The 24,399-nt window shown below is 41.3% G+C and overlaps 3 protein-coding genes across 5 annotated transcripts in view; 1 reads left to right on the top strand and 2 right to left on the bottom strand.

Annotated features, from left to right (window-relative positions):
* cyfip1 (cytoplasmic FMR1 interacting protein 1) overlaps window positions 1-20,564 on the top strand; it is a 28,492-nt gene extending 7,928 nt beyond the window's left edge. For both annotated transcript variants that reach the window (XM_018669849.2, XM_018669848.2), the window contains exons 3-31: window positions 241-330; window positions 829-906; window positions 1,375-1,476; window positions 1,564-1,745; window positions 2,678-2,774; window positions 3,039-3,167; window positions 3,288-3,392; window positions 3,576-3,667; window positions 5,139-5,256; window positions 5,853-5,975; window positions 6,229-6,354; window positions 6,442-6,608; window positions 7,379-7,526; window positions 8,424-8,577; window positions 8,683-8,839; window positions 9,938-10,034; window positions 10,562-10,638; window positions 11,459-11,567; window positions 11,674-11,793; window positions 11,998-12,197; window positions 13,487-13,574; window positions 16,688-16,831; window positions 17,055-17,145; window positions 17,694-17,824; window positions 17,909-17,981; window positions 18,706-18,800; window positions 18,936-19,174; window positions 19,270-19,417; window positions 19,885-20,564. In XM_018669849.2, coding sequence (XP_018525365.1) covers window positions 241-330; window positions 829-906; window positions 1,375-1,476; window positions 1,564-1,745; window positions 2,678-2,774; window positions 3,039-3,167; window positions 3,288-3,392; window positions 3,576-3,667; window positions 5,139-5,256; window positions 5,853-5,975; window positions 6,229-6,354; window positions 6,442-6,608; window positions 7,379-7,526; window positions 8,424-8,577; window positions 8,683-8,839; window positions 9,938-10,034; window positions 10,562-10,638; window positions 11,459-11,567; window positions 11,674-11,793; window positions 11,998-12,197; window positions 13,487-13,574; window positions 16,688-16,831; window positions 17,055-17,145; window positions 17,694-17,824; window positions 17,909-17,981; window positions 18,706-18,800; window positions 18,936-19,174; window positions 19,270-19,417; window positions 19,885-20,049 — 3,645 coding nt within the window. In that variant the 3' untranslated portion in view covers window positions 20,050-20,564. The remainder of the gene's footprint in view (window positions 1-240; window positions 331-828; window positions 907-1,374; window positions 1,477-1,563; window positions 1,746-2,677; window positions 2,775-3,038; window positions 3,168-3,287; window positions 3,393-3,575; window positions 3,668-5,138; window positions 5,257-5,852; window positions 5,976-6,228; window positions 6,355-6,441; window positions 6,609-7,378; window positions 7,527-8,423; window positions 8,578-8,682; window positions 8,840-9,937; window positions 10,035-10,561; window positions 10,639-11,458; window positions 11,568-11,673; window positions 11,794-11,997; window positions 12,198-13,486; window positions 13,575-16,687; window positions 16,832-17,054; window positions 17,146-17,693; window positions 17,825-17,908; window positions 17,982-18,705; window positions 18,801-18,935; window positions 19,175-19,269; window positions 19,418-19,884) is intronic.
* On the bottom strand, window positions 13,846-16,681 carry LOC108878866 (fibronectin type III domain-containing protein 9). The gene is made up of 2 exons (XM_018669857.2): window positions 15,576-16,681; window positions 13,846-14,829 (listed from the first exon to the last, which is right to left on the bottom strand). The coding sequence occupies exon 2, from the start codon at window positions 14,742-14,744 to the stop codon at window positions 14,106-14,108; it is 639 nt and encodes a 212-aa protein (XP_018525373.1). The 5' UTR covers window positions 14,745-14,829; window positions 15,576-16,681; the 3' UTR covers window positions 13,846-14,105.
* On the bottom strand, window positions 20,486-24,272 carry nipa2 (NIPA magnesium transporter 2). 2 transcript variants are annotated; one of them, XM_018669853.2, is made up of 6 exons: window positions 24,015-24,272; window positions 23,160-23,390; window positions 22,715-22,771; window positions 22,160-22,250; window positions 21,873-22,033; window positions 20,486-21,694 (listed from the first exon to the last, which is right to left on the bottom strand). In XM_018669853.2, the coding sequence occupies exons 2-6, from the start codon at window positions 23,296-23,298 to the stop codon at window positions 21,036-21,038; spliced, it is 1,107 nt and encodes a 368-aa protein (XP_018525369.1). In that variant the 5' UTR covers window positions 23,299-23,390; window positions 24,015-24,272; the 3' UTR covers window positions 20,486-21,035. The 2 variants fall into 2 exon arrangements, with proteins under 2 accessions (XP_018525369.1, XP_050933185.1); XM_051077228.1 differs by lacking the exon at window positions 24,015-24,272 and adding an exon at window positions 23,484-23,647.
* Between the last annotated feature and the right edge of the window lie 127 nt (window positions 24,273-24,399).

Below are 24,399 nucleotides of genomic sequence, written 5' to 3'. Positions count from 1 at the left end.
AATAATGAAAGCAGAAATATGGAATGATTTGGGTAAGGCAGGGTCACTCAAATAAATTCATTTCATGGGAAACACTGGAAATCTTAATTGTAAAAAAGACAAATCAAATTTCTTTGCAGTGGTTACTTGTCGTATATCTACTTCCTGCTCACTACATATAACACAGGCTTTGCCTGTATCATACCCAACATCTGTACCTGTGTCATTTTTTGTGAACATAATTTCCCCATCTTCCCACAGCCCAACTTCAACACCAACTTTGAGGACCGAAATGCCTTTGTGACCGGCATCGCCAGATACATTGAGCAAGCCACTGTCCACTCCAGCATGGTACGTGAAATTACTGAAATTACTGAATACAGAATTCTCTCTTGCCTCAGTAATGACTTGGTGGGAAAAATGAATTCACCAGAATGAGGTCACGGGGTTGTTGGGAACAGAAATCTGGTAAGGGACTTGCCTGTTCCACCAGAACATTTGGTATTGTCTAGCAGGCAGCTCACAGGATCCAGGCCCAGAAGCAAATGGCCCACAGACAAACTGATGCTTTGGACCATCGCTTAACAGGGCTTTGTGTCTAATTAGTGAAGGACTAATTGCTCAGGGTCGGAATCAAACAGCACTTTGTATGGGGGCAGGGCTGGCTTGAAAGCACTAATGCACTTTCCTGCTACCCACTGGGAATAAATGACTTACAATGGGAACAATGGTGCATGCATGTTTTATGTACTGTGTGTGTGTTGTTTTGTGTTTAGATTTAGTTTTGGAAAATGTTAGACAGTTTGTGATTAATTGGCCTGATGGATAGTTTTTGCTTTTTTGCATTAGAATGAGATGTTGGAGGAGGGGCAGGAGTATGCCATCATGCTCTACACCTGGAGGAGCTGCTCACGTGCAATACCACAGGTAACACTGTGTATTCCCATGACTTAGTTATGTCATTGTAAATAAAGCTGAAATCATAGTCAAATAATCAAATCATGAAAATAATTGAATTATTAATTTTCTCTCATTTGAGTCATTTTCCAAACAGAAATGACAAATATTTCAACTTCTAAAATATGAGAATGTGTTGCTTTTCTTTGTCTCATATGATAGAAAATTGAGCATCTTTTGGTTTTTGACTGTTAGTTGGACAAAACAATCAATCAGAAGACGTCACTTTTCGATTCTGGGGATTTGTGATAGGCATTTTTATCTATTTCCTGCCATGTTATAGAAAATTACTGCGGATTGTTAGATGATAGAAGTAATTGTTAGTTGCAGCCCTAATCTTATATGATAATGTCTTGGTGGAAAAAAGCTGTATGAGGTTTCCTTTTATGCTCTCCCTTTGCAATTCTATAGATTTTTCTTTTTCCTTTTCTGTTCTAGGTCAAATGCAACGAACAGCCAAACAGAGTGGAGATCTATGAGAAGACAGTGGAGGTCCTGGAGCCTGAGGTCACCAAGCTGATGAATTTCATGTACTTCCAGGTAATTGTATATCCTGTATCACTGTTTGCTCAATGAAGGCTGGCCAAGCTGTAATTTTCTCTCTCTCTCTCTCTCTCCCTCTTTTAGCGCACAGCAATCGACCGTTTCTGTGGGGAGGTCCGTCGTCTCTGTCACACAGAGCGCAGAAAGGACTTTGTCTCTGAGGCTTACCTCCTGACCCTCGGAAAGTTCATCAACATGTTCGCTGTGCTGGACGAACTGAAGAACATGAAATGCAGCGTCAAGAACGACCACTCCGCCTACAAACGGTACTCAGAAACATTGAAAGTTGTACTGCCTGTATTCACATTGTTGATCACCACAACAGACACTAGATGGCAGCATAAGTCAGAAATCGTGAAAGCCATTTTCTGTGTTGTCTTGCACCTCACTGCTTCAACAGTATGTACTAGACCTTAGGTTTTCAAGCTTGTGACACTGACAAAACTGAGACGAGATGAGATGGAAAATATGTGCATTACTTCATAGAGGCGAGTGACAGTGCTCCAGGCTTAGATAGTCTTAGAACTGTCAGAAAAATATTGATAGTGTGACATGAAAAAAGTAAATATTAATGGATTTTGTAACCCTTATTATTGTTCTGTGTCTCACTTAGATTTTTTTCCCAAAGTTTTGGAACTACAGCTCCCAGTATTTAGAGGCTTTTGGTGATGTGAACAGGAACTGTGTTGTTGCTGTAGAGGGAGGTAGTTAGCTGTAGGCTAAAGGCAAATTAAGCCCCGTTATTTTAAGCCTACAATTTGGGTGAAGTGGCACCCTAAGGGTCATGCAGAATTAGCTGTCTGCAGTTCCTGTTTACAGTGTAGCCATGGATATTCAGACTGCTATCACATAAAAAGTCTGAAGTTATAAAGAAGATCCTTTTTTCTGTTATTTCCAAGCAAATATCTGGTTGTTTATTTGCGATGGAGGTCAGAGATAATGATATCCTTGGTAAATATATGTCACGCTAAATCCAAAAATACGTCTGTCATGTCTGTGTAGTCAGATGTTATGGAATTATGAATCTAAGGATGCAAATTGCAGCTCTCACCTCATTTCTGCCCCTCTGCATCCCCCCAGGGAAGTGTGCTTCACAGTCTGAAAACCTCTATGTTAGGCTTGTGGAAAAGAGATGCTTAATGTCTGTTTGGTGTGAATTTTTTAATTAAAACAAAATCTGTCTCTTGCCTTCGCCTAGAGCTGCCCAGTTCCTCAGAAAGATGTCCGAGCCCTCATCCATTCAGGAGTCTCAGAATTTGTCCATGTTCCTGGCAAACCACAACAAAATCACTCAGGTTTGTCAGATGTGCATCATATTGTACAGACTTCACAGCCATTCATTCTTAAGCTATGATGTATTTGGAGATTTACACGAGAAGTTGAAGAATACGATTTAAAGATAATGTTACGATGTGCATCCACAGAGTGTCTTTAAAGGCTGAGGTGAAATACAGTCAGGAAAATACACAGTATATTGTGTGTGTTAACAGTTAAAGAAAGCATACTGTATGATAATGGATTTACTATTTAATAATCATCTTTTGTTTACTGTCCGGCAGTCTTTACAGCAGCAGTTGGAGGTGATTAATGGATATGAGGAGCTGCTGGCAGACATTGTCAACCTGTGTGTTGATTACTATGAGAACAAGATGTACCTCACTCCCAGTGAGAAACACATGTTGCTCAAAGTAAGTGAATCCCTGCAACTGGTGAACGATTGCTTCTCCCCCAGTCACTTTAAACAATTTACAGGAGCACTGTTGACAGTAATGGACAACCTATATATAACCACTGCTCCACTTCCTCAGGTAATGGGTTTTGGCTTGTACCTCATGGATGGAAACAGCAGCAACATCTACAAACTAGATGCCAAAAAGAGAATTAACCTCACCAAGATTGACAAGTTTTTCAAGGTATGGAGCTGTAATTGTATTTTCTGAGTAATTTCACTTTTTCTTTAGTTTCACCTTTTCCTCACTCTGGGTTGTGTCTTCTCATTTTATTTTACTTTTTCAGTGCGACAGGCTCATCTAGTATGTCTCCACTGTTTACTATGGAAACAGTAATGCAAATCAGTGTGTTCTTGGTGTTCACAGCAACTCCAGGTGGTCCCTTTGTTTGGCGACATGCAGATTGAGTTGTCCCGGTACATCAAGACCAGTGCTCACTTTGAAGAGAACAAATCCAGGTTAGATGAATACACACTTTGTTGCCAGGATGTCTCTGTGAGGCAGGCTCATTGACAGATAATTAGATTACCAAGTAAGACTGATGATTTAGAACTGCATGAGGTATTGGGCATGAGGATACAAAGGGCTGTGTTTAGTTAAATATTTTCACTGCTGCAGGGTAAAGTTGTTTTCTGTTTGTTTCCTTTGTTTGGTGTCTCGACCTCATGACACCTGCTGTGTAACACTGAGAAAACTAGTGTCATCAATCCCACTATTTCATTTGCCCATCAGTCATTTGCTGTTGTTCTGGTGAAAGTTGGAGTATCATGATCTAGACTAATTATCTAATTAATTATCTGTACTGATATTATAAATATGATGATAAGACTAGAGACTAGACTAGACTAAATCACATGAAGACCAAAAACCAATAATGAGTTTTCTGACTTGCCTGCTCTGTCTGTGATACAACACTGAGCCCACGTTTCTGCTGATTTAAACATTTACCAACAGATCACACACACATAAATTGTTACATTAAAAAAAAAAAGCGAAATAATTTCCTAATAATGCTGTAATTTCAAGAGATGACGATTCCAGTTTGTTAGTCCAGCACTTTTATTCAGACTGATATATTCCTTTGACATTTTGTACAGCCATTATAATCCCCGGAGGATGAATCAGTCTGGCTTTGGTGATCCCCTCTAACACCATATGGTTAGCCTATGGTTTTGAGTGAAATGTCTGAACTGTTTGCGGATGGATTGCCATGAACTTGGTACACAACATTTAGTACACTAAGTCCTGTCCCCCTCAGGATAAATTATGACTTTGGTTCCATCAGCAGGTCAAAATTTCAATTATCAAGAATATTTTACCACTGAATACCTGAAAAACTAATGCCATTAGTCTCAGGTGTAGTGAGGCTCATGGCAACTGTTAGCATCTTAAGCTAAACTAAGATGCTGAAAACTCAGATCAGTGATATGCTGATTTTCTGACTGAAATCTGGACTATCATTGGCCTCATCCTTTACGTAAATATTGATTTCCTGGTCTTAAAGGACACATTACAGTTGAGTGATATTACATCTGGGTGTTGTAGCTACCTACAAAGCCATGACTTTTACTAACAGTGTTGATTGTCACACAGTATGACCCTCAATTGGTGATTGAAAATGACGGCATACTTGTCTTGTTTTTTTCTCTTGATTTACCTCACAGTAGAGCTAAAATGTTTCCGTCAATCTTTTTATTACCATTAACTCTCCTGAATGTATTATACTAACAATATTATTTGTGTAGCCACAGCTTGATATCAAACACATGTATGTCAGCCTCACATCATGCTTTATTACAATGTAATGTCCTCTATCTTAAGACCTTTGGGTGACTTTTCCTCTTATCAGTGTTGGTATGTCTCTTCTTTGTTAACACAAATACATGACTTCTTCACCTTGCTTCTCCCCTCTCTCTTACCCCCTGCTAGGTGGACTTGCACATCTATATCCAGCAGTCCCCAGTACAACATCTGTGAGCAGATGATTCAGATCCGCGAGGACCACATGCGCTTCATCTCGGAGCTCGCTCGGTATAGCAACAGTGAGGTTAGTATGAAATTCCCACAGGGTTTGAAGTGAGATGCTCAGGCATGCAGCTGGTGGAAATTGGTCATCTGTGAGGTGTTGTTGTCTTTGAGGCGAGCATATGCTGATATAAAGCTGAAGAGTGGAACAGGACATTGTACACATACACAGTGTGCTCACTTTATGTCACATATGAACCCATTACATAAAGAAACGTATGGTACATCCGCCACCTGGCTATTTGAACTGACTCCTACACAACTTAAGAGCTGTTTCTTATGTGAGGGATATTTGAATTCCCAGCTATGATGTAACAAGATTTTGAGCAGATGTCGCAAAGGATTTTCAAAGGTCACAGTTCAGTGTGATTCACATGGACGTTTAACTGACTGAATTGCTGATGCACTGAGGACTGAAATGTTGAGAATGACAAAGTAATTTTAATGATCACCAACTTGTTTGCACTCAGTACATTTCATTAAGGCCGTGAACAGTTTGGCTCTACTTGCCGGTTTTCACTAACTCATACTCTGAGAAAACCAGGATTTTAGGAAGTGTGTCTTCAGTGTTGTTTGGTTAAGTGTGAGTTAAAATGTGTCACTTTTGTGCCCATGTAGGTGGTGACCGGATCAGGGCGTCAGGAAGCCCAAAAGACGGATTCAGAGTACAGGAAGCTGTTTGACTTGGCCCTGCAGGGCATGCAGCTGCTCTCCCAGTGGAGTGCTCATGTCATGGAAGTGGTGAGGAAGCAAAGAGCATAATAATTAATAATTGAGAGAGAGAAAGAGAGAGATCTAAATGATGAGCTTTCATTTCTTGTGTTAATTCTTTGTCACTGCATAGAGCTGCAGGAATCACCATGAAAATCAAGTCAGATATTGTACTGTTAGCAAGAATGGCTCATCACTCTCTGGCTGCTTGATATTTATAATTGATTTATTGATTGTTTGTCTGGTCACTTAAAAAATAAATCAAATTTGACATTGCCTACAGTACTCCTGGAAACTGGTTCATCCAACAGACAAGTACTCCAACAAGGAGTGTCCTGACAATGCTGAGGAGTACGAGAGAGCCACCAGATACAACTACACAAGCGAGGAGAAGTTTGCCCTCGTAGAGGTCAGTTATGACCTTATCACAAACCCCACATACAAGTAGTCTGCCACTGCCAGTCTTATCTCTGACTAAGTATTGTGCTTTTGGCAGGTGATCGCTATGATAAAGGGACTGCAGGTGTTGATGGGACGCATGGAGAGTGTGTTCAATCACGCCATCCGTCACACCATCTACTCAGCTCTGCAGGACTTTGCTCAAGTCACTCTGCGTGACCCACTGCGGCAGGCCATCAAGAAGAAGAAAAATGTCGTCCAGAGGTATGGATCACACTGATCGCAGTCTCATCTCAGCTGCTAATTGTCACACGACACCCATTCACATGTTTTTGTGTCAGAAATATCACCCAAAAGTTATGATATATGTATGAACTGTTCAGTCCCTGTTGTTGAGTTTGTAAGTGGGTACCTGAGACTTTGATTATGCAGGACAACTAATTTGATAAGTGGCTGATTTGAGAGCTTGTAAGTGACTGCCACTAGCTCCTTCATCAGAGGAAGGTTTGAGTATTAAGTATACAAGTACTTTTTTTGTTTGGCTTTCCAGGCTATGGGGTGTGTTTAAAGCTGATATAGTTTATGTTTTTGTAACAGTGGGTCAAAAGACTATGTGTAAGGGGAAAGGTGATTGTAACAGACCCACAGATAAATGACCTCATTCTGTAGTTTCTCTCAACTTTACTTTTTTGGTTCCCTCTCACTGCTCTAACAGTGATTTTGGCTGTTGCAGGTAGCTGTTCTCAGTGATAAAGCTCTGCTTCTCTGTGCTGCTGCTTCCTTAGAAATCTGTACTGTATAAAAAAATGAATCCTACTGAGCTTCTAAGGCCCTCAAGCAACTTTGCTCAAAGCAACAGTATCGTCTGTGTACTTCACATTCTAATTCTTCTGAGTACTTCACTTTCATAATTTACAAGGGAAGCTGTAGCTTGCAGATACACCAATATGTGTGACCATGTGTACTTGTGAGCAGGCTCTCTAGTTGATGGTTAGCCAGAAAACTCATTGCAGTTTCTGAACTTCCTACTGCAGTGTCCTCCAGGCTATCCGGAAGACGGTCTGCGACTGGGAAACTGGCCGGGAACCTCACAACGATCCTGCCCTCCGTGGAGAAAAAGACCCTAAGGGTGGCTTTGACATTAAGGTTCCTCGTCGTGCTGTGGGGCCCTCCACTACACAGGTCTCACCTTCCCACCTCTGCTGATAAACTCCACCTCGCTTTAATTCTTTCTCTTGTTATTCTTTCCCATACCTCTGAGGTCCTACACACTGCGACCTTGACTGATGCTCGCCCACATTAATCAGGCAGGGCCTTCGAACTGAATATGTCCTTGAGCCACCTCTGAATAAGAGGGATAATATGAGCTCAGCTCAGAAACATGCTCTCATATACCTGGCTGTTGTATATTCTGTATTGTTCTCTCTTCACTTCAATGACTATTAATAAGCCCTACATTCCAAAGCATCTTTGTGTGGCTCTGCTTAAATCCATACATTATAATGCTGAATAGCAATCATCTGTGCAATTATGTCATGTTTCACCATATTGTCATTATTTAGTAGCATCCGTCATGTTACATAAACCACACAGATTTATCAGCTTAGTGCTCAATTCCAAGAAGCAATCTTTTTTCCAGGTGCTGGACTACAAAGCCCTCAACAATCACCTTCTGTGTTTACCTTCCCTGAATCAACAGATTTCAACTCATCTGAGTTGTAAATGATAGAGGTTATGAAAATGTCCCCCCGCTTAGGTGAACTCCAACGTATTTTGAGTGATAATCAAAAGGAAAATGTTCTGCAGCCTTCTTGCTGTTGCACTTCTGATTCGGTGGAATGACCAGAGAGAGAGAGAAAAAGAAAATGGACATTCCTAGTAAATTTTCATGTAGATGTTAGGTGCAGGTTTCTTAATGAGATAGTACTCTGTGACATGTAGGAGGCAACACAGTAGCAAGAGCTTTTATTCAAGCCACACACCTGTAATGACCTGTATTAGAGGGATATATTGTGTTTGAAGGTGATGTGGACAGTAATGAGGTTTCACTTACGTGTCTCTATGTATATGTTTATCTAGCTCTACATGGTGAGGACCATGCTAGAGTCTCTCATTGCTGACAAAAGTGGCTCTAAGAAGACTCTGCGTAGCAGTCTGGAAGGCCCAACCATCCTGGACATTGAGAAGTTTCACCGCGAGTCCTTTTTTTATACCCATCTGCTGAATTTTAGTGGTAAGAAGAAACAACAGTTTGAGTGTGTAGTTTCTGAGAGTCCTTTGAATGGCGCCTTTCTTATAAAACCTGGTTTTATAAGAGCCTGTTTTCTCTTCCATGCAGAGACTTTGCAGCAGTGTTGTGACCTCTCCCAGCTGTGGTTCAGGGAGTTCTTCCTGGAGCTCACTATGGGTCGCAGGATCCAGTTCCCAATTGAGATGTCCATGCCCTGGATCCTCACCGACCACATCCTGGAGACCAAGGAAGCTTCCATGATGGAGTAAAATAAATGTTTTTGTTTCCTGTGACAAAGATAATTGTGGGGACTGGAGCAAAACATTCCTACTGCTACCCCGACACCTCACATATTTCCTCTGTTATTATCGTGTAGACATTTATTTTTTGGAGCCTTTTGGAGGCATTAACTTTTCAAAGTTGTCTAAATCTTGGATGCGAAGCGTCCCTCTAGCAGTGGACAGTCAAGTATTTCATGGTATAACTTGATAGGTGAAAGAACAAAGACACTGTGTGTTGTCTTTGTCCTATTCTAACCAAATTTTATGTTTTGAATTTGACAAGACAGAGGTCTGGCTGTGTGAGATTATTGGGGGCGCGACTGTCCAGAGGCATTTAGCAACTTCACTAGTTGTTTCTTCTTATCTTATGGTTTCAAAAAGGACCCTGGGTTAAATCCTAAAAATTGGGATTAACCATGAATGCCTGTTTTAAAACGCTGCTGCAGGATTATGTTGATATGAGGCAGGTTTTACATAAGCCATTAAGCACACCAACTGGCATAAACTGTAAGTGCTGTAATTTGTCAAATGTTAACCCAAATTTGCTAAAAAAGAATCTGTGTATTAACCATATAGATATTTAATATTGACACAGATTGTTTCATGGAACCCAAATGACTTGAATGATGATTTCTGTCAATCAAATATTTATGGAGCTGACTGTGTAGTCTATGGAAGCAGTAATACATTTGCAAGCTGTACAGCACATTCACTTATGTTAATGTGATTTATTTAAATTCGAAAACTTTACACATCTGACTCAAAATGCCTGACAGTTTCCCTGAGTTTGTGTCTGAAATGACTGAAATGAGTAATGAGAATTGGATTTATCTAACATGACAGATGTCATGGTTCTTTTACCTTGTGCACTTTTCTGCACTGTATGAACCAATATGGAGGCATTGCTGTCTCTTCCTATCAGCTTCCCTTCTTTTTAGCAAATTGCCATATTCCAGTCTGTCTTCATACTGTTGAGTAAAATCGTTGTGTAACACTCGCAGGGACATTTTTTTCATTCTTGTATCCAAATGAAAGCACTTTGGAATTAAACTTTTTCCTTTTTTTCCCTCAATCCCCTCCAGGTATGTGCTGTATCCCCTGGATTTGTACAACGACAGTGCACACTATGCCCTGACCAAATTCAAGAAGCAGTTCCTCTACGATGAAATAGAGGCTGAGGTAATAGATAGCAATATGGAGGATTTCATTTTCCATCTTGGCAAGCTTAAACTTGTGTAAATGATGAAGCTGCACTGCAGAATGTACCTTTTCTAAACATATTGTTTACCATAATGCCGTCTGTTACAAATAACTGTCAGTCGCCTATCCATCCTGTGAGCAATTATTACATTGTACTTGTTGTCAGTGTGTAACAGCTTATATAAATGCCACTATTGTATAAATGCCACTACAAAAAGCTGTGTCAGTGTGTATGTATGTGTGGTTTGAATTAGACAAAGAAGTAAAAACAAAGAAGGCAAGAGAAAAATGACTGCCTATAAAGAAGAACTGTTCATATCAAATAAAAGATCACTCTATTCTCTTTCACGTTTTCCAAGTCAGTGTAACTGACTATTCTTTTTACTGAGCCAGCATTGAACACACAGCACTACCAGTAACTAGTGATTTTAAAATGGTATTTGCAAGTGCATCATTTCAAAACTATGGGAAAAAATGTGTTTTATGAACCTGTGTTATCATTTCAGGTGAACCTGTGCTTTGATCAGTTTGTCTACAAGCTGGCTGATCAGATATTTGCCTACTACAAGATTCTAGCAGGAAGGTAGGTGAAATATGTACTTAATCTCTTTTTTTCATAGTATTCCATTAGTAAAAGTGTTGCGGGTTTATCTGTGTCTTAATGCAGTATTCCAGCTAGGGGATACTTCTGAGATTGCCAGGGGGTACTAGGGAAAGGTTGTGGAGTAGTTCAACCATTTATTATGTTTATTATTAGTATTAATTTAATAAAAATAGAAATTCTGATTTAATAAAATGATACATTTACTCATTTGTTTTTAGGTGGGGAATAACCATCTACTTAGAAGCATCCAAACTAGTGTGATGCTGACCAGAAAGCTACCAGCTACAATAGGCATCTGCACAATAGAAAGAGTTAGCTGAAAGCAATGCAAATATATTTCAAATAATAAGATAAAATCAATAGATAAACTGTTAGAATAGCTGACAAACTCTTGAAATACTGTAAGTAGCTGCAATTAATTGTTAAACAGGCAAATACTTAGCTAAAAGTAATAAATGATGAAAATAGGTGGCTAAAAGTAATGGATAAATGGTTGAAATAATTAGCATTAGCCTAAAGTAATTGATAAATGGATGAAAGAATGAGATAAAAGCAATGAATAAATTGTATGAGAAAATGATCCTAATAGTTTTCACTTTTGTCATTAACATTTCCTTTAAAATCTGTTGGAATGAACACATTTTGAACTGGATGGACGGTGTCGATGACCTCATCTGATACAGATGTGGGTGCTGGAGGCTGTTGTAATTCACTAGTTTCTGTAAGAAAAATAATTTCAAAATGTGGATCCACACTTTTATGACAACACCCTGTACAATCCTTCCTTTAAATCCCTCAGTCTTCTGCTCGACAAACGTCTGAGAACTGACTGCAAGAACCAAGGGGCCAATATTCCCTGGCCTGCCTCCAACCGCTACGAGACTCTGCTCAAGCAACGCCACGTCCAGGTAGAGTATATGCTGTATCAGGCATGCATTTTGATCTCTCTGCACTGCCACGTCATTATTTTTCCTTCATGCTGTGCTTCCATTACTAACTGGTCGTGAACCTCAGCTCCTAGGCCGCTCCATTGATCTGAACAGGCTCATCACTCAGAGAGTTTCAGCTGCCCTTGCAAAGTCTCTAGAGCTGGCCATCAATCGCTTTGAGAGTGAGGACCTCACCTCAATTATGGTATGTTTAATCAGTTTTATCTTTGTGAATAAATGACATTCTATGAGTTCCTCTGTGTTTATGCCTGTTATTCACGTCTTTGTGTCTGTTTCTTGAGGAAAATGTGAGCTTTCTATGATTTTTGTCCTTGGACTAATGTGACTAAGAAGTGTGCGTTGGTGTGCACTGATGGACTGTTTCTTTTTGTGTATTACTTTATTAAAGGAACTGGAAGGTCTGCTGGAGATCAACCGTATGACGCACAAGCTCCTTAGTAAGTTTTTGACTCTGGACAGCTTGGACGCCATGTTCCGCGAGGCCAACCACAACGTGTCGGCTCCCTACGGCCGGATAACACTGCACGTCTTCTGGGAGCTAAACTATGACTTCTTGCCTAACTATTGCTACAATGGATCTACCAACAGGTGTGTTTATTAGGGTCACAATCCACTGCTGCAGTCAACACTATGCCTGTCCTTTCTGAGTGTGTTGGTGGAAAACCACTTAGCTGATTAACTCTGACATTTGTTTATAATAGAGAAAAGAGAGAAGAATAGCCATCAAGCCAATTACTTTTCAAAACATGAGTCCCTGCCAAAATGTTGCGATCATGATTAATGACCATGAGGAGGTTACATCAGTCATTAATTACATAATACACAGGTGGCACACAGTGGCATTGTTAGCAGGAAACGACCTGTTCTGGGTCAGTTAAAAAAAAAAAAAATCAAACAAATAATTAGTCGGCTGATTATTTATTAATCAATTTAATCATTAACCTGAATGCCCATCACAATTTCCCAAAACCCAGATTAACACAAATTACTTACATTGTCTCACCAAGAGTGTAAAACCAGAGGAGTTTAGGATCATAGAAGACTAAGAAAACCAGGAAAACGGCCCTTAAACCAGGGACATTTTTGCGTTTTTTACCTTAAAATAGTTTCACTTACAGGACTAATCAGTGTATCAGATTTGTTGCATATTAATTTTCTGTTGATCAGCTAATTGTTCATGTGATCATTTCTTACATCTCTAGAGTACTTGGTTTGTTGGGTGTCTGGTGAAATAAAAAACTGTCTTGTATGGTGGGAATCGGTACAATCCAGCAACAAACTATTGCGTAGCGGCAACATAGCAGGTTAATCTTGCCATGAGTAGTAGCAAAGTTAATGCTGACTTTAACAGTCAATACTCCTCATTTGTCTTTAGTTTGAACATGTTGAAAAGGTACTATAAATGTAACAACATAAAGCTTTGCTTTGTTTTAGCCCTGCTCTTATTAAAAGGCCTGGAATCAGTAACACAGTTCAGAGTCGAGGTTTGATCACTAATAAACCAGTGTATTGGTTCTGTATCATCTGTTTGGTTATATGCTGTTTAAAAGAAACCACACCGCTGATTGTAGCAGTAACAGCCTCCATATAGTCTGCAAAGAAGCACACATTTTGAACTTGTTCTGTCGTTATATAAGCCAAGAATGTTTAATGTTCCATGTTCGGTTTATATATATTTTATTTTCTCAAATGATAAAGCTGCTTCTGCAACATAATACCGCACCAAGGTTATATATATATATATATATATATGTGTGTGTGTGTGTGTGTGTATTTTTTTCCTTTTAGCCCCCTGCCATCTCTTATCGTGTACATTATATCCTGATGTTGGTGATAGCAGAGATACATGTTTAAATAATCTCTATCTGTGTGTCCAGGTTTGTGCGCACCATCCTGCCTTTCTCTCAGGAGTTCCAGAGGGACAAGCCACCCAACGCTCAGCCCCAGTATCTGTACGGATCAAAGGTCACTACATTTTTCTTTAATCTTAGAGAGTGTGATCCTTTTATTTCATATTCTTGGAGTCCATGAATGGGGGATTGTTTCTGTCGATTTCTTGAACTGACTGACCCACAAACATTCACTACATGTTAGTAAGAGACATCTAAAAAAATATAAGAGGAAAAGCATAATTATGGGAAACGGTGTGAAATCTCTTAGGATGTGCAAAATAAATGAAAAAAATGTAGGTGTTTTTATGCAAGCATCTAAATGTACATTACAGATCAAAAAGTCCTTCATGAACTTCTTTTTATTTACAAGAGAAACATTCACTGGAACAAACTTTATAGACCAGATAAATTATTATTGAAAGCGTTGGCAGAGTTTTTATCATTGAACAGTTTGAAGTGGTGCAGTAATACTTTTTTAAAATGGTTCCTGTGAAAACATTTTTATTTCTCTTAAATACAAATAGGATTTCATCAGTGGATGAAAATACTCAGTGACAATTCAGTCTGGGCAGAACAATGCTGTGATGACCTCAATCCAGTTGATTCATGCTGGCTCGCTGCCAGACAGCTTAGCGAGCGTCCTCAGCTCATGGTCTTGGTTAATTATGTGGCTATTGGTCTGCGCTGAGAGGAGGGGGGGCTGCATGATGGTGGCATGTTTGGTGCTGTCCTCGCTGCTGCTCCGGGGGGTGTAGAGGCGTCCAGATCCGGACATGTCTTGAAGGGTCGAGTTGGTCACCACAGGACAGCTGTCTGCGGCCTGGTTCGGGAGGGAGCAGATGGTGTGAAGACATCCCCACAACAGGATGCCGGCGATGACCAGGAGCAAGATGCAGCACGTCAGCCAGACGCCCATGGCGAGCTCCCAGCCCGCTCTGTCGTGACCTTCACCGCTCTCACTCAGAGTGCTGAACACCTGGCATTGGTCCCGCACCGGATTGGCAGCCTGACACGTCACACACAGGAAGTAGGCGGTCTGGGGGAGAAGGTTGGCCAGGTGTGTGCTGGTCTGACTGACAGGGATGCGTTCCTCGTGCATGAAACTCTTGCGCTTGTAGCCCATGAGCAGGCTGTTCCAGTTGGGGTCGTACATGACACTGTAGAAGGTGTCCAGGCAGCCGGGGGACGAAGGCCAGCTCACCCTGGCTGAGGTGGCGGAGATGTTGTAGACTGCAATCCCCATGAGGAGGTGTTGTCGAGTCGAGTTGATATGAGCGAAGCCTTCCTCAGTTATTACAGTCTTTGTATGCTGACAATAGAAAACTGAACTGGGAAAGAGAGATTACATAAACACAGAGTAAGACACTGAAAGATGAGGTGACATGAAGATGTCATTTTTGTGTTTCTCTCCACCTAGCAGCTCATATGTGGAGCCTTCACCACTAACAGGTAGTCATTAAATCACTGTGAAAATAGCAGGTTTGATGGTGTTGTGGTGCTTGTTTGGTGTGATTACAGTCTGTTTTGACTATTTGGGATTACAGCACCTTTCTGTTATAGTGGCAAAAATGTCACAATCCTGACTCACCTACAGCCAAATTACATAGAAAAGTAGGTTCAATAAAACATTTAATTACTCCACTCCTTTACATCCCACTCACAGTGCATAGTGGTAAACATAATGAAAAATGTCATGTTCGCCGCACAAATAATAACAGCAAAATAATAACAGCATACAAAAAGATGCACAGTCCTGCCATTCAAACTAATGCAGAGTGGGTGTGGTGCTCAAAGTAAATGGTCTACTTGCTCATTATTCCTTATTTTCAATGGACTTCTCTAAAGAAGCCATTATGAAAAGCAGTGATAATTTCAGACACCAATAATGTCACAAATATAGCAGGTTTAAAGTCAGTTTTAAATTGTTTCCCTTTTTTTTCTTTTAGAATTAAAGTGAGTTTTTTTCTGGTGCATGAGCTGTAACCCATAGCAACAAAACACACTTGTCTATATGGTAAAGAGCCATGTTAAGAGAATTATTAGTCATACAAGCATGAAAGGAGGGAAGGCTTACCGGGAAAACAGTGGCAGCACGTGTTGAACATACCAATTTTTAGCGCTTGAGGTGCTGGTTCAGATTATCCTGTTGTCCTCTTGCCGTTCAGTCATATATGATCTGTTCCACTGTGACTGTATCAGAGGCTGTGACACCAGGTGCTGCTGTGTAGGTTTTCAGTCTCAGGAGTGGACTAGAGATTGGTGTGTCCTTGTGTCCGCTGCTGCCTCACTAGTGGGAGTGCTGCTGGATTACAGCACCAGCTTCAACTATCTGCCGACAGAGGGGAGAGAGAGCTCTTGAGGTGGATGTTAGAAAAAAAAAATTGGCTGTTCTGATATTGTTTTCTGTTACTATTTTTTCCTTATTAGTTTAGCTAATGAAATTATAGACATTACTTTCCCCAGCCAGACCAGCCCTTTGTCCTCTCCATGGTATCATGAAAATCTAGTGGTGGGATCTTTTTTGGTGGAGTCCAGAGATGGGGCTGAAATGTTTTTCAGTGAGTCAATCCATCTGTCCAACTGTTTGGTCCAGAACAAAGTCTCTAAACAACTGCTGGCCAGATTGTCATGAAATTTACTGTGGTTATTTGTGGTCCCCGGAGGATGATACGTAATGCTGCTTCTGATCCCTGACACTGGTGTTTTTCCATCAAGCACATATTTCTACATATACAAAAAATATCAAAATCCAGTGGGCAGATTGCTGTGAAGTTTATCCTTTACATCTTTCAAACTCATGAGCTTTTCATCTAGCGCCGCCCTCAGGCCAAATTCTGCACACAAGATGTCTCATAATTTACTAGGCAGATTGTCATTCAATTTCTTGAGCACATTCATGCCCCTAAGGAGGTTAACCAGTTTTTAGTTCCAAGAATGGCAGTAGCTGTTGTTCAGTCTACCACTTTGATACAGACTGAGATATGTCGACAATGATTCAATGTTTTGGCAGGAAGTTTTATATAGGCATTCATGGTCCCCAGAGAATGAAGTCTCCTCACTTGGCATATCATATAGCGCCAGTATGAGCTTTTACCATTAAAGTATTTGTCCTCAGACCTATACAATACAATACAAGTGTTGGAACTTAACTTGGTCTTGTTTCCCTTTTCTTTCATCTGAATGTAGACCTTGAACCTGGCATATAGCAGCATATTCAGCTCCTATAGGAACTTCCTGGGTCCCCCGCACATCAAGGTCATGTGTAGACTGCTGGGCTACCAGGGCATCGCTGTCGTGATGGAGGAACTGCTGAAGGTTGTCAAAAGCCTGGTGAGTAGGACAGTGAGCAGTAACAGTGCATGGGAGGCATAATGTCACTGCTGAAACTCCCGAGAGAACATTACTGTGTGGAGGGGTCATAAGAGGCTGCTTTCTTTATCAGCTGTAAATGTAATTGAATCAACAGCAAGAGTCTTCTTTGGCTCAGATAGGTTGAGTTTCTTCCTCTTAACTGAATTATTTGACTATGTTATACTCTCTTTTTCTTGTATAGCTCCAGGGCACCATAATGCAGTATGTGAAGACCCTGATGGAAGTGATGCCCAAGATCTGTCGGCTTCCCCGACACGAGTATGGCTCCCCAGGTCAGTGAAAATGTATCCTTCTATATCTGTTAACTGCGGTCAAATAACTAGAACTGTAAAAGAACTGGTCACAGAACAGAAATGTAACACTCCAGTTGAAAGGACTATGCTACCTACAGTGAGCTGTTTGAAAGCTTTAACTGAAGCTTTCAGATGTGAGGGGAAAGTAGTTGCATTGTTGTTGAAGAGGCCCCCTGTGAGAGCACCTGCTAATAGATGATAGAACAGATAGCAGATAGGTTTGTGCTTGTTAAGTTCAAATTGTTTTCTCCTTCTGTAGCTTTAGTGCAGTGCAGCAAGGAAATGCAGCAGAACAGACTGAGGAAGAAGTCACGCTGACTCCCCTCATCTCACAAAGCTCTGTGCTTAAGATATCTGAGAAAATTAGCTGTGCTGCCATACCATTAGTGCTTAATAATAAGCTTATGTGCTTATTATTGAATAGGATGCACCTGCTGCTGTGATGGATGTATGAGGGCTATTTAATAGTGAGGTGGATATGTTATTAGGCGGGAGATGAGGTGATTGGAACTTGTATTTCTTTTTAGGTATCCTGGAATTCTTTCACCACCAGCTGAAGGACATCGTTGAATATGCTGAGCTCAAGACGGTGTGTTTCCAGAACCTGAGGGAGGTGGGCAACGCCCTCCTGTTCTGTCTGCTGAGCGAGCAGAGTCTGGTACGGATCGCAGGATTTTGTCTCGAGTGTTTTCAGGTCTTTATAATTGCCAGTGTTCTGACTTTTATCGTATCTTCCTTCCAGTCGCAAGAAGAAGTTTGTGATTTGCTGCATGCTGCACCTTTCCAAAACATTCTCCCCAGAGTCCATGTCAAAGGTAAATACAAGAGAGAACATAAAGTTAATTTTCAAGTGGAAAAGTGAGTCTGATGTTTTGAGAAGAAGGCTGGTGTCTCTGAGCTAGTTTGTATGATGTGTGTGGGAAGGCTGTTTGTACCTGTTCTGAGCAGCTACACCCGAAGGCTGAATGAAAAATTGTCTGGCATTGGGGAGCGAGTAATAATGGTTTGAATATGGAGATAACAGTGCACACTATCAGTCTTTCCTGCAAGTCATCTATGGTGTTGCACTTAAATTTAAACCCTGTTTACTTTCTCACCCCTGCACAGCCCACCAGTGACTGTGTGAAGCGGGTGTGAATATATACTTTCATTTTTAGAAAAGGGGAAATGATTTCCTACAAGAAGTGGGCACTGTAGTTTTTAGCAAATAGAGGACTTGTAGCGGACTATTTTCAACTGTGGATTAATACACCTGATGCTGTAGTGAGTCAAAATAAACAAGTGTGCGTTCCTGGCAATCAAGGAACATGTCACTTTGTGCACAGTGTGATTCATTTATGTTTTTAGTTAGTAACAGTGGAGCACTGTGGCTCTGAGGAAAGTAGAGAAAGGTATATTAGGCTCTGGATTCCCATGTAATAATAGAATAGGATCAGTTCATTGTTGACTTTGGTCTTTTCATGGGATTTGTTGACAGTGAAAGAGTAATAGGATATCACAGCACTAATCTGTTCTGCTTGTCTTTTCCTCACTGTGCAGAGGGGGAACGCCTGGATGCCAAGATGAAGCGCTTGGAAGCCAAGTACACAGCACTGCATATGGTTCCACTGATCGAGCGCCTTGGTACACCACAGGTACAGCTATTTTACAAATGGCAGGACAGGAAACTGTCATCGCTGCTTGAGTTGCTGATCTGTTGGACATGACAGCTCTCAGTTTTGTTGTGATGTAAATCCTCCAACGTGTCTCCTGCTTCACCTCTCCTCCAGCAAATAGCCATCGCTCGCGAGGGCGACCTCCTGACCAAAGAGAGGCTGTGTTGCGGTCTGTCCATGTTTGAGGTCATCCTCACACGTGTACGAGGCTTCCTGGATGACCCCATCTGGCGCGGACCGCTGCCCAGCAACGGCGTGATGCACGTGGACGAGTGTGTGGAGTTCCACCGTCTCTGGAGTGCTATGCAGTTTGTGTACTGCATCCCTGTGGGAGCCCATGAGTTCACAGTGGAGTGAGTGTAGCAGAGCACACATCTGTACTACACCCTTGTGCCACATGGGATTTAAAGCGTCACATTTTTATTAACACCCCATTCCTGTTCTCCAGGCAGTGCTTCGGAGACGGACTGCACTGGGCGGGCTGCATGATCATCGCCCTGCTGGGACAGCAGAGACGCTTTGACATCCTCGACTTCAGCTACCACCTTCTCAAGGTGCAGAAACACGACGGCAAGGATGAGATCATCAAGAGTGTGGTAAGTTGGAGAGATGAGGATTAGCAGCACTGTCATAAACAACAATGACGATGACTGAAATGGCAGTTCATCACAGGACAGGTTTGAAAGTGTGTGGTCCTTTAGTTATACATATATGGCAGATTTTGTTGTCTAGAGACAGAGCCAGACTAGTGATTTCCATTAGCTTTCTGTTTTTATGCTGAGATTATGGTTATAGCATCATATTTAACTGATAGATGTGTGTGATATCAATCTTCAGATCTAACTCTCAACAAGAAAACCAGTAAGTGTACTTTACAACATGTTGAATTAATCCTTTTAGGCCCAGAATCAATACAGAGCATCATAAAACACCAACTGTCTTTTTCTTTTCTGTACAAAACTGATTATCTCTCAGAACATTACAGAAAGATTGAATAAGGGTAAAAAATCGTTTTCTCTGATCACAAGATACTCAGTGTCTTTGTATTCTCTGCTTCCCTTAGCCACTGAAGAAAATGGTGGACAGAATCCGCAAATTCCAAGTCCTCAACAATGAGATATTTGCCATCCTGAACAAGTACCTGAAGTCTGGAGATGGAGAGAACATGCCGGTCGAACACGTCCGATGCTTCCAACCACCAATACACCAGTCACTTGCCAGCAGCTGAGGTGCTACTGCTGCCACTGTCGATACTCTGGACCAGCACGAAGTTCCAAACACTGTCAGCATTACCAGACCATCTACAATTATTCCTCCACATTTACTCTAGGTCTTCTGTAGCAAAGGACCATTAAATGTAAGAAAGTTGGGCCACATTTTTTGTCAATGATTTTTTTTGTATTCACTTGTGCCTTATAAGAAATGATAGACATTTCCCCTTTTATGGATGAGCTACTCTTTGTTTTATACTTGCAGAAAGCTATAGATCAGGGAAGGGAAATTAGTTTTTATCAGATAAATATTTAAGGGTTTGCAGTGGTGGATTATTAAGGGTGAACAGTAACCTATTTTAAGTGGGGGTGAAAGTAAATTTGTATTTTCTATACTGTTGAACATGCATGCTAAACGGTTTAAAGGAAACTGAAAAGTAACAATGCTCATACTCATGTTAAGCATTTATTCATTGTGCCTTGTGTTTTCAAATGTTTTAATCATTTTAATTCAATAAATATGTAACAAATCTGTTGTTTCATCTCAAGAGCTTTTCATGTAAACACTACAAAAAATGTTCAGAATGACTCCCAACAAAAACAGTTGTTACTTTCAAGTATCATGAAAACTCAAATCATAGTGTATGTCCTTTTAAATGTAATCACTGTCAGCAGGACCTCATATAGAAGATATATTAAAACTTTTATCTTTCTGATTTATAGAAAGTAAGTCAGTGCATGAATATGCATGTACATATAACAAAACATTTCTTAAAAAACTCATATTTACAGCGCTACAGGGGAATGAAATTAAGTTCTAACTGTAACTGAATATGAGCGGGTCATATTCTGAGAAAAGTAAGGCAAATTAAAACATTAAATACAATCCACTGGTCTGACCCAAGTCACTTTTCCCATACAGCTGATTGTCTCATTGTTCTCATACGCCACAACAATGCCATGGTTGGTCTGTCACCACGGAGGCTGGAAAAAATATAATGTCTTAATGATCCAACGAGGAAGTCATTGCCCCATTTCTTCTAGAGACGCTATCAAAAGGCAAGCCCATTTCTCTGTCCTCCATGTCCTCAGCAGACTCATTATGTAGCAGTTCATAGGTGCTGTGAGAAGTCATGCCATTGGCTGCAGGAAATGCCCGCTCTTCCTTCCTCATCGACACAGCGAGAGTAGCCAAGCTAACGCTAATGTCTTTGAAGGCGTGGAGCAGGAAGATACCCACAATGATTGTGAGGAAGCCACTGAGAGTACCAATCACGTCATCTGTGCCCATGTGTTCCCACTCCTTGAAGAGGATGGCGGAGCAGGTGAGCACAGATGTGGTAAAGAACACGTAATAGATGGGAGTCACCAGTGAGGTGTTGAATATGTCCAGAGCCTTGTTCAGGTAGTTGATCTGTGTGCTCACACAGGCCACCAGACCCAGAAGCAACAACCACGCCAGCGGGTTCCTCACGACATTTTTCCCAGCAATTGCTTCCTTTATGGCGATACCCAGTCCTTTGACACAGGACACTGATAGTGCCCCGATTACTGAGCAGATGGTGATGTACACAAGAATATTGGTCTGACCGTGACGAGGACCCACCACAAATATGAAGATGACGGCCACAATGATGACAAGAGTGGCAAAGACAAAAAACCCTAGGAAAAAGGGAGGAAGAAAGTGTTAAGATAGATTTAATACAAATCAAAAGAACTAAAATATGGACAAGTGGTAATCTTTAGTCTTCTAATATTATGTTGAAGTGAGGGTAAGTGGTAAATCTTAGTAGAGGAAAACACTATTGGACAGCATCTCTGAAGCACATTTTTTTTGTACCTGGGTCAACAAGCTTCCTGGCCATGTCCTCGAGGCTGCTGATCTCTTCCTCCTGTGGTGCGTGAATCACCATGGTGGTTGAGCCCAGGATGCTGAGCATGCAGCCCAGCTTCCCATGCAGGTTTAGCCGCTCTGTCAGGAAGTATGACGATAGCACCGCACTGCAATATGATACTCAGAGTCAGTCACAGTGACTCCACTCCACAAATCCATTTGCAAACATAGGGGGAAAAGTCAATTTAGACAAGGTTTAACTGTCCACAAGTCATCCTGTCAATTGTCTGTACCTCACAAGCACACTGAGGGCTCCCAGTGGAGTGACCAGAGTCGCAGGAGCGAAGGCGTATGCTGCAAAGTTGGCTGCCTCCCCAGCCCCCACTGCAAAGGATTAAGACACATCAAGTTAAATATGAAGAGGATAAGTATGTTGTAATGAAGACAGACACTGAAACACTGTCTGAGCTTTACTGTACTGTACACACATACTTAGTGTTGCAAGAATATTAAGTACAAAGAAAGCTTTGCATGTATGCACTGGTTTGGTGATTTGCAGGGAAATGGCAGTTGAGATTAAAACTGGGTTAAAGGTGGTTGAATATAGACATCCAGGTTAGCTATAATGGTTTTGACAGCATTTCAGTGACATGTTTCAGTGAATAGTGAGGACCTAGCACAATAAGAAAGAGTTATATTTAATTTCTGAAAAGTCTGAAAAACATGTTTTCAACCAACTTCAACCCAATTTTAATCTCAACATCTTTATATGACCTGCAAATCACCAGATCCATAATGGGCTCATATTTAATTATATTTCTAAGAGTTAACAGAGTGTCATCACTTACTTGATAGTAAACCTGCCCACCACAGCCATTCTTTCAGATATGCATGACCACCCTGGCCTGAGGCAGAAAAAAAAAATTTCAGAACATGTGCTTCTGTTCATTTAAATAACACCTGCATGTAAGCAAAACATGACTTACGTAATCCTGTCTACAAGTCAGGCATTTGCATTGGATTTGAGTTGAAGGTCAAGTGAACTAATCAAGTTAATGATTGCTAGGAGCAGGCTCACATACACTCGCAAACAAACACAATCACACACCTTACACAGGTGAGCAGAAGCAGGAAAGCCTGAATGGGCTGTTCCCACCGGTTTGACTTCTTAGTTGCCTTTCAGCATTGCACAACTAAATCAGGGAGTGCCTGAACTCAGCTGACAAGGTGGGCACTCTGTTGCCTTGTGTTGGAGGTGCTGTGATGCCCATTAAACACAGAAAATGTGTTTACCTGCCCGCATCGATCCCTTCCTCGCAAGCCTCAGAAGTCCTTTCTTCTTGAGGATGAAACTGCCTCCGATGAAGATGCTGGAGCTGATGGCCAACCCCAGCCCAATGTAGAAATCATACTTCCCCCTGTCCTGACCCATAGTGAGGCTGGATGCGTTGATGTGGTCTGTCACATTTACGACCAGACAGTGTAGATGCTGACCAAAGGTACAGTTCTGGCCAGCCCAGACACCTGAAAGCAGAGCACACGGAAGACAAGAAGGCATTACTATCAAAATTATAAGGTGAGATCTTTAACATCATCAAAACAGCAGTAATATCCTACCGTTTCCACAGGTGATATCACAAACAGCAGAACCATAATTATAAGAATCCATCAGACTAATTTAAAACGAACCAATATCACAGTCAGTTGTTCCCATACAAACACATAGGAGTTACTGTTGAGTAGCCAACCGGTTGTCTGGGTGCTGTACACAAAAGCTATGTAAATATAAGATTATTTCAAGACATAGGAATTCAGGAAGTGACACACCGCTGAGGTTAATGTTAACCTGGGCACGCTAGGTGCAGCCTTTTAACGAGCTAACGTGAAGTCGCCCTTTCACAGAGTTGCTTAGATCATTATCAGACTATTATAGTCACTACTTCGACAGTAACAGGTGCAGCAGAACTGCTGCGTAATATCTATATAATTTTACACGTGTTTAATTGCTAGTATATCCCTCGTTAGCCACGTTAGCTTACATTGGCGAGGTTGGCTAGCTGCTTGGCTAGCGAAGTCAGTTAGCATTAACCAGGAATCTGAGTATGAGTTGCTTGTACGGTATGAGAAGTCATAATGAGGGTCGAATACCTGTACAATGGTGGCTGGTTTCCCCAAGAAGAAGAAAGTAGTGGCAGCTAGAGGTAGGCTAACAGCTAGCCTGCTTTCCTGGCTCCGAGACTAACCATCACATACTGCTCTCTCTCCCTCTCTCTTCCTCTCTCTCCTCACACTCAGCCAGCCCCGACACCGCTTGACGACTGCCGCACTGCGAGCTTCTTCTTCTGCTTATCACTGGAGATGTTGGTCACTGGACTGTGTGCCCTCCGCAGGCTGAAGTCCAGTAACGCACAGATAATGTTGTACTCTCAATTCAAAATCGACACATCATTAGTGTTTCTCGCGATATTTTTATGGAAGTCAACACACAACGTCAATTATAAAACGCACCAACGACTAGAGTGATTTTCAACCT

The sequence above is a fragment of the Lates calcarifer genome, linkage group LG17, assembly GCF_001640805.2.
Source record: "Lates calcarifer isolate ASB-BC8 linkage group LG17, TLL_Latcal_v3, whole genome shotgun sequence".
Classification (NCBI taxonomy): Eukaryota; Metazoa; Chordata; class Actinopteri; family Centropomidae; genus Lates; species Lates calcarifer.
This window is presented reverse-complemented; position numbering and strand designations above follow the sequence as displayed.

Bases quoted from the DNA above. Each gene is read 5' to 3' on its own strand.
- LOC108878866 (XM_018669857.2), bottom strand. From the start codon at position 14,744: ATGGGGATTGCAGTCTACAACATCTCCGCCACCTCAGCCAGGGTGAGC.
- nipa2 (XM_051077228.1), bottom strand. From the start codon at position 23,535: ATGGATTCTTATAATTATGGTTCTGCTGTTTGTGATATCACCTGTGGA. The intron at 22,251-22,714 runs GTAAGTGATGAC...AATCCTTTGCAG, and splicing joins GTGGGCAGGTTTACTATCAA to TGGGGGCTGGGGAGGCAGCC. The intron at 22,034-22,159 runs GTACAGACAATT...ATCATATTGCAG, and splicing joins GCCCTCAGTGTGCTTGTGAG to TGCGGTGCTATCGTCATACT.